This window comes from Ranitomeya imitator, chromosome 9 (genome assembly GCF_032444005.1).
Source record: "Ranitomeya imitator isolate aRanImi1 chromosome 9, aRanImi1.pri, whole genome shotgun sequence".
Taxonomy (NCBI): Eukaryota; Metazoa; Chordata; class Amphibia; order Anura; family Dendrobatidae; genus Ranitomeya; species Ranitomeya imitator.
This window is the reverse complement of record NC_091290.1, coordinates 156,605,435-156,622,460: the sequence shown is the minus strand read 5'-3', so window position 1 is coordinate 156,622,460 and position 17,026 is coordinate 156,605,435. Positions and strand designations below refer to the sequence as shown.

The window sequence follows — 17,026 nt, the reverse complement described above, 5'->3', positions numbered from 1 at the left end:
TAGGTGGTAAAATACCCTATAAGAACCGGTGTCTCTGCAAGAAATAATCCATTTAAAGATTTCGGCTGAATAAGGAGGTGGAATATACAGTGCTACTATAATAGGGTTAATATTGTGTATGGTACAAGCATTGCGCGTACCTCTTCCATCTGTGTCTATATTAAAAGAGAGGATGAATGGAATCGATCACTAAATGCTTCCCCCCAGGGGTGGAGAAACGTGGACGGTGCTACAGACCCAGCCACGACCTTAGAGGTCGGCATCTCACGGGTCATACGAGACCAATAAGAACACAGCGCATCTCCTGACCGCTTCCCACAAAGCCCCCACATTGCCGACTATCACATTATATGCGCCATTAAGTACTACGCCAATTTAGAACAGGATAAATCATCAAAAAAAATCCATAAAAGATAATTTCCCCCTTTTGAACGTCTCATCTCTTATATTTCCTTGCATAGTACAGAAAACCCCATCATAAAACCAGAAACCAAGCAAGAGAGATCTCATTAGCATCCGACCATGAACTTTAGATGCTAATACATTTAAACCAGGGGTGGGCAACCTCCGGCCCACAGTGACTTTTCATGCGGCCCGTGGGCAGGTCCCCGGAGTTCACAATGCTCAGGCGGCAGATGTATCCTGCCAGCTGCCGGCCCTTTAACCCCCAAGTGCACGGTACACAGTGTTCATTACAGAACGCTGTCTGCACTTCAATGTTGATGTCATCGGGGTGGGCGGGGTTAGCGCCCAATGCGCTCCCGTCCTCCTGTCCCGGAAGAGGAGCTGATGCCAGAGAGTCCAGAGCGATCTCTATTCCGGCAGCTCTGTGCCTGTCTGCTGGTGATTTCTGTGTCCCTCAGCTATCTGCCCCTGTGATCTCCGTGCCCCCAGCTATGTGCACCCGTGATCTCACTGCCCTCAGCTATATGCCTCCCTGTGATTTGTGCCCTCCAGCTATGTGCTCCCCGTGATCTCTGTGCCCCATAGCTATATGTCCCCCAGCTATGTGCCCCCCTGTGATTTGTTCCCCATAGCTATATGTCCCCCAGCTATGTGCCTCCCTGTGATCTCTGTTCCCCGTGATCTCTCTGCCCTCAGCTATATGCCTCCCTGTGATTTGTGCCCTCCAGCTATGTGCTCCCCGTGATCTCTGTGCCCCATAGCTATATGTCCCCCAGCTATGTGCTCCCCTGTGATTTGTTCCCCCAGCTATGTGCTCCCCGTGATCTCTGTGGCCCATAGCTATATGTCCCCCAGCTATGTGCCCCCCTGTGATTTGTTCCCCCAGCTATGTGCCTCCCTGTGATCTCTGTTCCCCGTGATCTCTCTGCCCCCAGCTATATGCCTCTCTGTGATTTGTGCCCTCCAGCTATGTGCTCCCCGTGATCTCTGTGCCCCATAGCTATATGTCCCCCAGCTATGTGCTCCCCTGTGATTTGTTCCCCCAGCTATGTGCCTCCCTGTGATTTGTGCCCTCCAGCTATGTGCTCCCATGTGATCTCTGTGCCCCATAGCTATATGTCCCCCAGCTATGTGCCTCCCTGTGATCTCTGTTCCCCGTGATCTCTCTGCCCCCAGCTATATGCCTCTCTGTGATTTGTGCCCTCCAGCTATGTGCTCCCCGTGATCTCTGTGCCCCATAGCTATATGTCCCCCAGCTATGTGCCTCCCTGTGATCTCTGTTCCCCGTGATCTCTCTGCCCCCAGCTATATGCCTCTCTGTGATTTGTGCCCTCCAGCTATGTGCTCCCCGTGATCTCTGTGCCCCATAGCTATATGTCCCCCAGCTATGTGCCTCCCTGTGATCTCTCTGCCCCCAGCTATATGCCTCTCTGTGATTTGTGCCCTCCAGCTATGTGCTCCCATGTGATCTCTGTGCCCCATAGCTATATGTGCCCCAGCTATGTGCCTCCCTGTGATCTCTGTTCCCCGTGATCTCTCTGCCCCCAGCTATATGCCTCTCTGTGATTTGTGCCCTCCAGCTATGTGCTCCCATGTGATCTCTGTGCCCCATAGCTATATGTGCCCCAGCTATGTGCCTCCCTGTGATCTCTGTTCCCCGTGATCTCTCTGCCCCCAGCTATATGCCTCCCTGTGATTTGTGCCCTCCAGCTATGTGCTCCCATGTGATCTCTGTGCCCCATAGCTATATGTCCCTCAGCTATGTGCCTCCCTGTGATCTCTGTTCCCCGTGATCTCTCTGCCCCCAGCTATATGCCTCTCTGTGATTTGTGCCCTCCAGCTATGTGCCCCCATGTGATCTCTGTGGCCCCAGCTATGTGCCCACCCTGTGATCATTGTGCCAAATATCTATATGTCCCCTTGTGATCTCTGCCCCATAGCTATATGTGCCCCAGCTATGTGCCTCCCTGTGATCTCTGTTCCCCGTGATCTCTCTGCCCCCAGCTATATGCCTCTCTGTGATTTGTGCCCTCCAGCTATGTGCCCCCATGTGATCTCTGTGGCCCCAGCTATGTGCCCACCCTGTGATCTCTGTGCCAAATATCTATATGTCCCCTTGTGATCTCTGCCCCATAGCTATATGTCCCCCTGTAATCACTGTGCCCCAGCTATCTGCCCCCATGACTTCTGTTCCCTCCAGCTATGTGCACCCCTGTAATCTCTGTGGCTCCCACCTTTGTACCCCCCTGTGATCTATGTGCCCCCTGCTGTGTGTGTGTGTAAAGGCCCCTTCACATTAAGCGACGCTGCAGCGATACCGACAACGATCCGGATCGCTGCAGCGTTGCTGTTTGGTCACTGGAGAGCTGTCACACAGACCGCTCTCCAGCGACCAACGATGCCGGTAACCAGGGTAAACATCGGGTTACTAAGCGCAGGGCTGCGCTTAGTAACCCGATGTTTACCCTGGTTACCATCGTTAAAGTTAAAAAAACAAACACTACATCAGGGGTCCCCAACTCCAGGCCTCGAGGGTCGCCAACAGTGCAGGTTTTCAGGATTTCTTTAGTATTGCATCGGTGGTAATGTGATCATCTGCACAGGTGATGATTCCAACCCCTGTGCAATACTAAGGAAATCCTGAAAACCTGCACTGTTGGCGGCCCTCGAGGCCTGGAGTTGGGGACCACTGCACTACATACTTACCTTCAGCTGTCTGTCCCCGGCGCTGTGCTTCTCTGCACTCCTCCTGTACTGGCTGTGAGCGCCGGGCAGCCGGAAAGCAGAGCGGTGACGTCACCGCTCTGCTTTTCGGCCGCTGTGCTCACAGCCAGTACAGGAGGAGTGCAGAGAAGCACAGCGCCGGGGACAGACAGCTGAATGTAAGTATGTACTGTTTGTTTTTTACGCTGGTAACCAGGGTAAACATTGGGTTACTAAGCGTGGCCCTGCGCTTAGTTACCCGATGTTTACCCTGGTTACCAGTGAAGACATCGCTGGATCGGTGTCACACACGCCGATCCAGTGATGTCAGCGGGAGATCCAGCGACGAAATAAAGTTCTGGACTTTCCTCAGCGACCAACGATCTCCCAGCAGGGGCCTGATCGTTGGTCGCTGTCGCTGTTTCCTTAACGATATCGTTGCTACGTCACAAATAGCAACGATATCGTTATGTGTGACGGTACCTTTAGTGCTCTATATCCCGCACTTCTCTGTGGAACTGCTGCTGTGAGAGCGGTGCCATATTGCCACACTGCTCCTCTGCACAAACTCTGAATCGCTCTCCCACTGCAGCATACCTGCTCAGGTTGTCAGTCATCTGTAGGGTCCTCAGGGTCTAAGGTCAGTCTGGCAATTGTCCAAAGCTTTGCTGCAGAAGCCTCTGCAGCTCTCACCCTGGCTGGTGTGGGAAGGAGGCGCCATGTTGGAAGGCACACTATCTCCACTCCTCTTACAGTTAAGTTTAGCTAGAACAGTTCTTTTCAGGCAAAAACATTATTGCACCGAGCAAAGAAACGACACAAGGGAAAGCCTTTTAGTCAATCCCTAATGAAACGAGTGAATGAGCCTCCGTATGCTTTCTCTATTACCGGTTGTCTACCTGACCCTGCGTATGATTTCTTACCAGTATGTTTACCTGGCCCTGCGTATGCTTTCTCGTACCAGTTGTCTGCCTGACCTTGCGTATGCTTTCTCACCAGTTGTCTGCCTGACCTTGCGTATGCTTTCTCTTACCAGTAGTCTGCCTAACCCTGCGAATGCTTTCTCTTACCAGTTGTCTACCTGACCCTGCGTATGCTTTCTCACCAGTTGTCTGCCTAACCCTGCGAATGCTTTCTCTTACCAGTTGTCTGCCTAACCCTGCGTATGCTTTCTCTTACCAGCTGTCTGCCTGACCCTGCGTATGCTTTCTGTCTTACCAGTTGTCTGCCTGACCCTGCGTATGCCTTCTCTCTTACCAGTTGTCTGCCTGACCCTGCGTATGCCTTCTCTCTTACCAGTTGTCTGCCTGACCCTGCGTATGCCTTCTCTCTTACCAGTTGTCTACCTGACCCTGCGTATGCTTTCTCACCAGTTGTCTGCCTAACCCTGCGAATGCTTTCTCTTACCAGTTGTCTGCCTAACCCTGCGTATGCTTTCTCTTACCAGCTGTCTGCCTGACCCTGCGTATGCCTTCTCTCTTACCAGTTGTCTGCCTGACCCTGCGTATGCCTTCTCTCTTACCAGTTGTCTGCCTGACCCTGCGTATGCCTTCTCTCTTACCAGTTGTCTGCCTGACCCTGCGTATGCCTTCTCTCTTACCAGTTGTCTGCCTGACCCTGCGTATGCTCTCTCTCCTTCAGGCTGCTTCAGTAAAGATCAGGTCTACCTAGACGGTATCATGCGTATCTTGCGTCACCGTCACACCATTGACTTCCGCCTTCTGACTTCACTAGGAAAGGTAATAGCCGTCACTGCAGGACAAATGTCGCCAGTGTGTAAATTACTCTCATGGGTGTCTGATATTACCTGTTCTCTAGGTCGACTTCGAGGATGTGGAGCGACTTCATCCATTTGCTCAGATGGAGAACACTCGTCTTCCTCACTTCATGCGGGACATGGAGAAATATTACCAACATCTGAATCACATCATGGAAATGAACCAGCTGAGCGATGAGGAGCTCTGCAGCCTTCTCCCAGACTTATCGCACTCTGTAGATATTTGTTAATTGGGAGAGGGGGGGAAAGGGTGGCATTGGACGAACAATCTTTTTATACAGGGATCACCCAGGCCTCATGTTTTATATTCTACTTTTTGCATATTAGCCTTGTGCCCAGGCTGGTGGTTACAAGGTGAGGTGTGTGTATGCAGCGCATGTGGCTCCGCAAGGAGTGGTGGTTTGTAGGAGAGGAGTGCGGCTGCCCACAGACTGGTGGTTGGAGGGAGGAGTATGGCGGCCCAGGGGCTGATGATTGGGGAGGAGGAGAAGCAGTGTGGCTGCCCACAGGCTGGTGGTTGGGAAGGAGGAAGAGTGAAACAGATCATGGGCTGGTGGTTGGGCTGGAGGAGCAGTGCGGCTGTCTACGGGCTGGTGGTTGGGTCGGAGGAGGAGTTGCGTGGCTGCCCATGTGCTGGTGGTTGGGGAGGAGGCGGAGTGCGGCTGGCCACAGGCTGCTGGTTGGGGATGAGGAGGAGCAGTGTGGCTGCCCACAGGCTGGTGGTTGGGAAGGAGGAAGAGTGAAACAGATCATGGGCTGGTGGTTGGGCTGGAGGAGCAGTGCGGCTGTCTACGGGCTGGTGGTTGGGTCGGAGGAGGAGTTGCGTGGCTGCCCATGTGCTGGTGGTTGGGGAGGAGGCGGAGTGCGGCTGGCCACAGGCTGCTGGTTGGGGATGAGGAGGAGCAGTGTGGCTGCCCACAGGCTGGTGGTTGGGAAGGAGGAAGAGTGAAACAGATCATGGGCTGGTGGTTGGGCTGGAGGAGCAGTGCGGCTGTCTACGGGCTGGTGGTTGGGTCGGAGGAGGAGTTGCGTGGCTGCCCATGTGCTGGTGGTTGGGGAGGAGGCGGAGTGCGGCTGGCCACAGGCTGCTGGTTGGGGATGAGGAGGAGCAGTGTGGCTGCCCACAGGCTGGTGGTTGGGAAGGAGGAAGAGTGAAACAGATCATGGGCTGGTGGTTGGGCTGGAGGAGCAGTGCGGCTGTCTACGGGCTGGTGGTTGGGTCGGAGGAGGAGTTGCGTGGCTGCCCATGTGCTGGTGGTTGGGGAGGAGGCGGAGTGCGGCTGGCCACAGGCTGCTGGTTGGGGATGAGGAGGAGCAGTGTGGCTGCCCACAGGCTGGTGGTTGGGAAGGAGGAAGAGTGCGACTAATCATTGGGTGGGAGGAGGAGCAATGCGGCTGCCTATGGGCTGGTGGTTGGGGAGGCGGAGTGCGGCTGGCCACAGGCTGCTGGTTGGGGATGAGGAGCAGTGTGGCTGCCCACAGGCTGGTGGTTGGGAAGGAGGAAGAGTGCGACTAGTCATTGGGCGGGAGGAGGAGCAATGCGGCTGCCTATGGGCTGGTGGTTGGGGAGGCGGAGTGCGGCTGGCCACAGGCTGCTGGTTGTGGACGAGTGCAGCTGACCACGGGCTGGTGGTTGGAGAGGAGGAGCAGTGTGGCTGCCCATGTGCTGCTGGTTGGGGAGGAGGAGAGCAGCTGGCCACGGTCTGGTGGTTGGGGAGGAGTGCGGCTGCCCAGGGGTTGCTGGTTGGGGTGGAGGAAGAGAGCGGCTGCCCCAGGCTGGTGGTTGGGGAGGAGCAAAAGTGCTGCTGCCAAGGGGCTGGTGATTGTAGGACATGGACAGCTCTCTTCATGCAGGAGACAGAAGCATTACCACCATGTGAGTCACATCATTGAGATGAATGAGCAGCGCGCCCAGGAGCTCTGCAGCATTATCACAGATGATCGCACGCTTTGGCGGTAGATTTTCATTAGGGGAGGTGTTACTGGATGGCTGAACCTTTTATACATGGATCACACAAGGCTCACAGAGCACAAGCTGTTATACGGAGGTGAGGGACATCTGTGTGCACAGGCTTGTGCTCGTCGTGGGGGTGAGATGGGTGAGTGGTTTTGCTCAGGTGAGTGCGAATGTGCACAGGATGGTAGTCGAAGAGCCCAATTTTATGTCATTATTTTCCTAATACTAAATCCTGTTTTTTCACGTACTCGAGCCGATTGCTGTTATCCTTGTCTAGACCTTACTGGAGTCATGGCCGGCTATCAAAACACAGCACAGTGGGATAAAATTCATAGCCAGGCTCCTTAGCCCGACTACCTCTGGAACACATCCTGTCTCGCCTGCTCCTCTGGCCTACCACCTCCATCCCTGTGTTCCCCCCAGAGCCCTCAGCTTACCTTCCCTGAGCACACCTCCAGTCTTCTCTATGTCACCCCCATGCACCTCCATCCCTGTGTTCCCCCAGAGCCCTCATCTTACCTTCCCTGAGCACACCTCCTGTCTCCTCTGCTCCTCCTTGCTGCCCCCAAGCACCACCATCCCCCCATCCTCCAGCGCCGGTCCTTGGTGAGCTGTTGTGTACTTTGTTGGACTCTAGATTAGGGTAGGATCAGGTTTTCCCCCAAGCATGTGGCTCATGGTGTGGCCCTTATCTCTGGTCATTATTCAGACATTTAGCAGTAAGTGGATCTGATGAGTGAGCCAAATCCTAAATCATGGGGGGTTTATTAATGAATGCAGTCATGAAATAGTGGAAGGCACAATATAACATTCTGGAAAAGAAACATCGGACTCTGTAATCCTTTAATCGCAGCCAGACCGGTGCTTCAGGCATGATCTCATAGCTACGTCCATGGTGGGTACGTCCATGGTTGGTGCATCCATGGTTGGTTGGTGTGTCCATGGTTGTGTGATGCATACATGGTGGGTACGTCCATGGCGGGTACATCCATGGTTGGTTGGTGTGTCCATGGTTGTGTGATGCATACATGGTGGGTACATCCATGGTTGGTTAGTACGTCCATGGTTGGTTAGTACGTCCATAGTTGATTGGTGCACCTATGGTGGGTACGTCCATGGTTGGTTGATGGGTCCATGGTTGTTTGGTTCGTCAATGGTTGTTTCGTTCATCCATGGTGGGTGTGTACATGGTTGGTTAGTACGTCCATGTAAGAACAACTCCTCTGCTCTAATATTATTATCCCCCCCAAACGTCTTTACATACTTCCACCTATACACAGGCTATTTCCATTGCGACTGTGTTTATACTGGAGGCTGAATTAAAAGTGAATTTTTACATAATGTCTACAAAAAATGGTATTGTGCACTCCCCCCCCCCCCCCCCATCACACCACAGGACCCGCTGTAGCATGCACTATCACCGCCATCCTCAGTATTGATATCTGAACAGTCCGATGAAGGGTTAAGGGCTCGTTAAGCAGGGAGAGCATGCGATCTGTTTTAGTGAATGGCCTCCATGCAGGGGTCATGGCCGCAGCCTGCACTCACCCTCAGTGTTTGCTGCACTGGAGTCCTCACTGGAGGTGTTCATACAGACATCCATATCCCCTCTCCTTGCAGTCTTTCAGGCAGCAGTTTAGACTCCAGTGTTCCAGTTACTCGTTACTTTCTGCTCCACTGGGGGCGCTGTTGCCCACTTGAATCTCCGGTCGCAGCTCCAGCATTAGTTCAGCTCCCACTCCTGTGACCAGAGCCAAATCCTCTACACGGCGGAAGCCATGAATCTGGCGCCGATGCGCGGTGATACTTTGTGCTAATGCCCGTGATACACCTGGCAGAGTCATCAGCTCTTCCTCTGTAGCTGCATTAATGTCCAAACAGCTCTCTGGTGGTGCGGATCTCATGGAGGACGCAGTCCTTCTCCGTCTTCCTGATCTACAACTCACAGTGGAGCCCATGGCCATGCAGAATGTGAACAAGGCACAGTTAGGTCAGTCTACTTTCCAAGAGCATGGATTATTCCCAACCACCGCACACACCGGACCTCATTCAGAAGTGTACAGGGCTGTGTGCGGACTCTGGTACTGGAGGAAGGTGTGCCGCGACCTAATGAGTAACTAGGTGACCTTTCCTCTGCTAGATAACGAATGACTACAATGAGGCAGGAAATCCACAGGACCAAGTAACAGAAGTTTCAGGAATCCCTGTGACTGCAGCGGACAGAAGCGTCAGGAGCTCACCACGACCGCGCAACGGAGAGAAGGGACCAGCCGTGCAATGGACAGCAGCGACGGGAGGTCCCCACAGCCGTGCAACAGACAGAAGCGACGGGAGCTCCCTGCGACCGTGCAAAGGACAGAAGCGACGGGAGTGCCTCACGGCCGTGCAACGGACAGAAACATCGGGAGCTCTCTGCGACCGTGCAGTGGAGAGAAGCGACGGGTGCTCACCACGATCATGCAACGGAGAGAAGCGGTGGGTGCTGTCACTGTTCACGGGGAGGATACCTTTATCATCCCCACCACTCACACCAATTTGTCATAACTACTCCCAATCAGGCGGGAACAATAATTATCAACGCCGCCAGTCGCTACAAAGCCTCCCAAATGCACAGGACAAATCCCGCTGCCACCAGCTCCGATTTCTTAATTATTAACAAGTCCGGAGCCAACCCAGATTAGTAGCGTAATTCTCTTCAGAGGACATGACCGTACGTTATAGAGCAAGGAGAGACAAGCTAATAATTTTATGTTTTACTCCAAAAAAAGGTAGGCAGTGTTTACAGAGGTATAAAAAGATATTGTAAAGAAAACAGTGCAATTACAAATAAAAAGGGATTAAAGTTGAAGAGAACACTTACATGGCGTTCAGATAATTTCATCTCATGGTTGACCGTGTGTTGTGGGGGTTGGGTGACACATCTAGATGCATCACACCTGTCTTGCAGCTAGACCCCGGACAAAAGACACTTGAAGCTCCCCATGTAACAGAGAGAAGAGGCGGAAGCTCCCCACGACTATGCAATGGACAGAAGCAACGGGAGCTCCTCATTACCGTGCAATGGAGAGAAGCAGCATAAGCTCCCCATAACCATACAACGAACATAAGTAACCAGAGATGGCAACTCCCCACGACCATGCAACAGAAAGAAGCAAAGAGATCTCCCCACATCCGTGCAACAGAGAGAAGTGACAGGAGCTCCCCACGACTGCGCAACAGAGAAGTGACAGGTGCTCCCCATTACTGTGCAACAGAGAGAAGTGACAGGAGCTCCCCACGACTGCGTAACAGAGAGAAGTGACAGGAGCTCCCCATGACTGTGCAACAGAGAGAAGTGACGAGCTCCCCACGACCATGCAACAGAAAGAAGCAAAGAGATCTCCCCACATCTGTGCAACAGAGAGAAGTGACAGGAGCTCCCCACGACTGCGCAACAGAGAAGTGACAGGTGCTCCCCATTACTGTGCAACAGAGAGAAGTGACAGGAGCTCCCCACGACTGCGTAACAGAGAGAAGTGACAGGAGCTCCCCATGACTGTGCAACAGAGAGAAGTGACGAGCTCCCCACGACTGTGCAACAGAGAGAAGTGACAGGAGCTCCCCACGACTCTAGGAGGAGGAGCACAAAGTAATGTAGAAGGCAGAGGACAGGTCCAGGAGGAGGAGGGCAGAGTAATGTAGAAGGTAGAGGACAGGTCTAGGAGGAGGAGAGCAGAGTAATGTAGAAGGCAGAGGACAGGTCCAGGAGGAGGAGCACAGAGTAATGTAGAAGGTAGAGGACAGGTCTAGGAGGAGGAGCACAGAATAATATAGAAGGCAGAGGACAGGTCCAGGAAGAGGAGCACAGAGTAATGTAGAAGGCAGAGGACAGGTCTAGACGGAAGAGCACAGAGTAATGTAGAAGGCAGAGGACAGGTCCAGGAGGAGGAGCACCGAGTAACATAGAAAGCAGAGGACAGGTCTAGGAGGAGGAGGGCAGAGTAATTTAGAAGGTAGAGGACAGGTCTAGGAGGAGGAGAGCAGAGTAATGTAGAAGGCAGAGGACAGGTCTAGGAGGAGGAGCACAGAGTAATGTAGAAGGCAGAGGAAGATCTAGGAGGAGGAGAGCAGAGTAATGTAGAAGGCAGAGAACAGGTTCAGGAGGAGGAGAACAGATTAATATAGAAGGCAGAGGAAGATCTAGGAGGAGGAGAGCAGAGTAATGTAGAAGGCAGAGAACAGGTCTAGGAGGAGGAGCACAGAGTAATATACAAGGCAGAGGACAGGTCTAGGAGGAGGAGCACAGAATAATATAGAAGGCAGAGGACAGGTCCAGGAGGAGGAGAGCAGAGTAATATAGAAGGCAGAGGACAGGTCTAGGAGGAGAAGCACAGAGTAGTGTTGAAGGCAGAGGATAGGTCTAGGAAGAGGAGCACAGAGTAGTGTTGAAGGCAGAGGACAGGTCTAGAAGGAGGAGCACAGAGTAATGTAGAAGGCAGAGGACAGGTCAAGGAGAGGGAGCAAAGAGTAATATAGAAGGCAGAGGACAGGTCTAGGAGGAGGAGCACAGAGTAATATAGAAGGCAGAGGACAGGTCTAGGAGGAGGAGCACAGAGTAATGTAGAAGGCAGAGGACAGGTCCAGGAGGAGGAGAGCAGAGTAATGAAGAAGGCAGAGGACAGGTCAAGGAGAGGGAGTAAAGAGTAATGTAGAAGGCAGAGGACAGGTCTAGGAGGAGGAGCACAGAGTAATGAAGAAGGCAGAGAACAGGTCTAGGAGGAGGAGCACAAAGTAATGTAGAAGGCAGAGGACAGGTCAAGGAGAGGGAGAAAAGAGTAATGTAGAAGGCAGAGGACAGGTCTAGAAGGAGGAGCACAGAGTAGTGTTGAAGGCAGAGGACAGGTCCAGGAGGAGGAGAGCAGAGTAATGAAGAAGGCAGAGGACAGGTCTAGGAGGAGGAGCACAGAGTAATATAGAAGGCAGAGGACAAGTCCAGGAGGAGGAGCACAGAGTAATATAGAAGGCAGAGGAAGATCTAGGAGGAGGAGAGCAGAGTAATGTAGAAGGCAGAGAACAGGTCTAGGAGGAGGAGCACAGAGTAATATAGAAGGCAGAGGACAGGTACAGGAGGAGAGCAGAGTAATATAGATGGCAGAGGACATGTCCAGGAGGAGGAGCACAGAGTAATATAGAAGGCAGAGGACAGATCAAGGAGGAGGAGCACAGAATAATATAGAAGGCAGAGGACAGGTCCAGGAGGAGGAGCACAGAGTAATGTAGAAGGCAGAGGACAGGTCCAGGAGGAGGAGAGCAGAGTAATATAGAAGGCAGAGGACAGGTCCAGGAGGAGGAGAGCAGAGTAATATAGAAGGCAGAGAACAGGTCTAGGAGGAGGAGCACAGAGTAATGTAGAAGGCAGAGGACAGGTCTAGGAGAAGCACAGAGTAGTGTTGAAGGCAGAGGATAGGTCTAGGAGGAGGAGCACAGAGTAGTGTTGAAGGCAGAGGATAGGTCTAGGAGGAGGAGCACAGAGTAGTGTTGAAGGCAGAGGATAGGTCTAGGAGAGGGAGCAAAGAGTAATGTAGAAGGCAGAGGACAGGTCTAGAAGGAGGAGCACAGAGTAGTGTTGAAGGCAAAGGACAGGTCTAGGAGGAGGAGCACAGAGTAGTGTTGAAGGCAGAGGACAGGTCAAGGAGAGGGAGCAAAGAGTAATGTAGAAGGCAGAGGACAGGTCCAGGAGGAGGAGCACAGAGTAATGTAGAATGCAGAGGACAGGTCCAGGAGGAGGAGAGCAGAGTAATATAGAAGGCAGAGGACAGGTCTAGGAGGAGGAGCACAGAGTAATGTAGAAGGCAGAGGACAGGTCCAGGAGGAGGAGAGCAGAGTAATGAAGAAGGCAGAGAACAGGTCTAGGAGGAGCAGCACAAAGTAATATAGAAGGTAGAGGACAGGTCCAGGAGGAGGAGAGCAGAGTAATGAAGAAGGCAGAGACCAGGTCTAGGAGGAGGAGCACAAAGTAATATAGAAGGCAGAGGACAGGTCTAGGAGGAGGAGCACAGTAGTGTTGAAGGCAGAGGACAGGTCTAGGAGGAGGAGCACAGAGTAATGTAGAAGGCAGAGGACAGGTCCAGGAGGAGGAGAGCAGAGTAATATAGAAGGCAGAGGACAGGTCTAGGAGGAGGAGCACAGAGTAATGTAGAAGGCAGAGGACAGGTCCAGGAGGAGGAGAGCAGAGTAATGAAGGCAGAGAACAGGTCTAGGAGGAGGAGCACAAAGTAATGTAGAAGGCAGAGGACAGGTCCAGGAGGAGGAGAGCAGAGTAATGAAGGCAGAGGACAGGTCTAGGAGGAGGAGCACAGTAGTGTTGAAGGCAGAGGACAGGTCTAGGAGGAGGAGCACAGAGTAATGTAGAAGGCAGGGGACAGGTCAAGGAGAGGGAGCAAAGAGTAATGTAGAAGGCAGAGGACAGGTCTAGAAGGAGGAGCACAGAGTAATATAGAAGGCAGAGGACAGGTCCAGGAGGAGGAGCACAGTAATGTAGAAGGCAGAGGACAGGTCAAGGAGAGGGAGCAAAGAGTAATGTAGAAGGCAGAGGACAGGTCTAGAAGGAGGAGCACAGAGTAGTGTTGAAGGCAGAGGACAGGTCAAGGAGATGGAGCAAAGAGTAATGTAGAAGGCAGAGGACAGGTCTAGAAGGAGGAGCACAGAGTAATATAGAAGGCAGAGGACAGGTCCAGGAGGAGGAGCACAGAGTAATATAGAAGGCAGAGGACAGGTCCAGGAGGAGGAGCACAGAGTAATGTAGAAGGCAGATGACAGGTCCAGGAGGAGGAGAGCAGAGTAATATAGAAGGCAGAGGACAGGTCTAGGAGGAGGAGCACGGAGTAATGTAGAAGGCAGATGACAGGTGCAGGAGGAGGAGAGCAGAGTAATGAAGAAGGCAGAGAACAGGTCTAGGAGGAGGAGCACAAAGTAATATAGAAGGCAGAGGACAGGTCTAGGAGGAGGAGCACAGAGTAATATAGAAGGCAGAGGACAGGTCCAGGAGGAGGAGCACAGAGTAATATAGAAGGTAGAGGACAGGTCCAGGAGGAGGAGCACAGAGTAATGTAGAAGGCAGAGGACATATCCAGGAGGAGGAGAGCAGAGTAATGAAGGCAGAGAACAGGTCTAGGAGGAGGAGCACAAAGTAATATAGAAGGCAGAGGACAGGTCTAGGAGGAGGAGCACGGTAGTGTTGAAGGCAGAGGACAGGTCTAGGAGGAGGAGCACAGAGTAATGTAGAAGGCAGAGGACAGGTCAAGGAGAGGGAGCAAAGAGTAATGTAGAAGGCAGAGGACAGGTCTAGAAGGAGGAGCACAGAGTAATGTAGAAGGCAGAGGACAGGTCCCGCTGGGTAGCACACATCGCTGTGTTTGACACCTTACCAACGACCTCATGACAGGACGTCCCTCATTGAGGTCTGTTAATCGTCATGAAATAGCTGCCATGTGACATCGTTGTACAGGTCGCCGCATCGCTGCTGCGTCGTTGGGGAGATCTCACAGTTTGACATCTCACCAGCGACCACATAGCGACGCAGCAACGATCCCTGACAGGTCGTATCGTTGTCGGGATCGCTTTAGCGTCGCTAAGTGTGACGGGGCCTTAAGGGAACTTAAAAGCCTCAAGGAGACGGTGATAAAACCAGCAGATCAAGGGGGACATGTGGTGATATGGCCAACTAAAATGTATGAGGAGGCCTTTAGACCTGTTATAAAACGCTAACATATAATCCCTCTCTCTGACTTTCCAGAAAGAACTATAAGGAATCTTGACTAAGGCCTTCAGCGAAGGAATAATAACTAAAGACCTCAAAGATCACCTGATCCCTCCATATGTGAAGATGGCCTGTATTTATTTTTTACTGAAAGTACACAAGAATCCCACAACTCCTCCTGGACGTCCCATCGTGTCAGGCAACGGAAATATTTGTGAGGTAGTGTGTAAATACTTGGACTTTTATTTGAAACCATTGGTACATGATCTACCTTCACTTGTAAAGGATACTCCCCCGGAAGAAGGCACACTAGCTGAAACACGCGTAGGGGTGGTGGCACCGCAGGTCTAAGGTAAATATATCGGATTTCATGGCTTTATTTCCCTTCCTGACTTTTTGAACATTGATCACTGGATACTATTTACCAATAAATTGGTTAACTCTGTCTGATCAATAGAAATATGGCTAGATGCATTAGCAGTTACTTTGGTAGGGTGCTGGTATAATTGGTTATGTCAATTTGCCTTTGGCCTGTGGTCCCATTTAGTAGTTTTTTCCATCTTTCAATCCCGTATGTTGTTATTATTCATGATATTTATATTAATGTTTTAAATAAATTTATTGTTTTTATCATTTGGATTCCTTAGATCAGCACCACCTTTCACCAGACCAGTGGCATTCATTGAGAAGGTCCTGTTCTGGGTCCGTTACATAGATGACATTCTTTTGATTTGGCAGGGCTCAGAACAGGATCTTCTTGAATTTGTGGGCATTTTGAACGACAACACTGAACATAAAATTAACGTGTAAATACAGGAAAACAACAATTGACTTCTTGGATATTCAAATTTCATTAGGAAAGGATTGACTCCTAGAAACAAATATATTCTGGAAAGATACTGCTGTAAATGCCCTTCATGGCGCTACTTCAGCACATCCGCATTCCCTCATTAATGGAATACCTACTTGGCAGTTTCTCTGTGCAAAGAGAATTTGTTCGAATGACCAAGCATTCTCCGAACAGGCAAATACCCTCACTGTTGGATTCAAAGAACGTGATTATTCAAAAAGAAGTATTAAAAAGTCCTTAAAAAAGCCCAGAAAGCCAAACTGACTTGTAAAAGTCTCGTGTAAAATCTATAAATGAACACAAAGTAAGATACATTTCCATATATAGCAACAAATGGCTTGAAATGAAGAATGCCCTGAAGAAATATTGGCCAATACTAAAAATGGACCAGACCCTGACCAACTATCTACTTGATCAACCATCAATTACTTATAGGAGATAGTCAAATCTCAAGGATCAACTTGTCCAAAGCTATAATTCTGGACCCATTGTTGAAAAAGCCTTTGGATTCAAAGGACCCAAGGGGGGATTGTTTACTTGAAACATCGGCATTTCGTGTCCAAACATGCCTCATGCCTCTACATTTGAATTGAGTGATGGTAAGAAAACCTTTAAGATCACCCAGCACATTCCATGTAACACGATTGCTGCCGTTTATTATGCAGTATGCCCGTGTCCTAAGATTTATGTAGGCCTTACATCCAGAGCTTTAAAGATCAGAGTGAGAGAACATTACCAGGACTTTAAAAATGTATATCTCTTTAGAAACCTGTGCCCAGACACTTTAAAAACTTCCATGATTGTAATGCTAAATTATTGATGGTTACTGGAATTGACAAGGTGTACATTGACCAGAGGGGTGGTAATTGGAGACGCAATCTTGCCCAACTTGAGGCCTGGTGGATTTCTAAAATTGGGTCAGTTCCGCCTCAAGGCTTAAATGAAGTTTGAAGTTTTGCCCCTTTTCTTTAGTAAAATAGTCTTTTATGTAGTGTATTTTTTATCTTTTTTTTTTTTTTTAAATCGTTTATCTTTTAGTTTTGGTATTTTAGGTTCACGCAATATATACTTACCGGTATCGTGGTCAGTATTCTTTCGGAAGGTCGGCAGTGCCCTCTTTGCTGTGGGCATTCCTCCTCTTTCTCCCGGCTGTCTCTGGTTTGATGCGGTGGGTTGAGGTCTCGAGGACGGACATCTGGTCCTGCTATAAGATATGAATGGATCTACCGTACTTTCTTTATACTGGACTGTGTGATTTACTGACGACATGGTTCGTGCATGTACCTTTTTATGGATGGCCTTGTAAGTTTATACCTATGCATCAATCATGTCTTTACCTAAGATACCTCATTTTCTTCCTAGGCACATTTTCAATACGCTTTTTCATAGATGCACATTTTAATTATCTGCTAAGTATAACTTTTCTTTATCACCCTCAGTAATTCCCTGGTATTACCAGCTTTCTAACTTGAAGCTTTCACTAAATACTATACAGCCTGAAAAGCTACATCACATTATAGATTAATGTCCACCTTTAACACTGCAGTGTATCTAACTGTCTTTATTCACATAAGTTACCAACCATGACGCCCCTTT

At 50.6% G+C, this 17,026-nt stretch overlaps 1 protein-coding gene across 3 annotated transcripts in view; it reads left to right on the top strand.

Annotated features, from left to right (window-relative positions):
* The window catches only part of MATCAP1 (microtubule associated tyrosine carboxypeptidase 1), a 50,158-nt gene extending 43,202 nt beyond the window's left edge, over window positions 1–6,956 (top strand). For all 3 annotated transcript variants that reach the window (XM_069739636.1, XM_069739635.1, XM_069739634.1), the window contains 2 exons: window positions 4,750–4,847; window positions 4,927–6,956. In XM_069739636.1, coding sequence (XP_069595737.1) covers window positions 4,750–4,847; window positions 4,927–5,115 — 287 coding nt within the window. In that variant the 3' untranslated portion in view covers window positions 5,116–6,956. The remainder of the gene's footprint in view (window positions 1–4,749; window positions 4,848–4,926) is intronic.
* The last annotated feature ends 10,070 nt before the right edge of the window (window positions 6,957–17,026 follow it).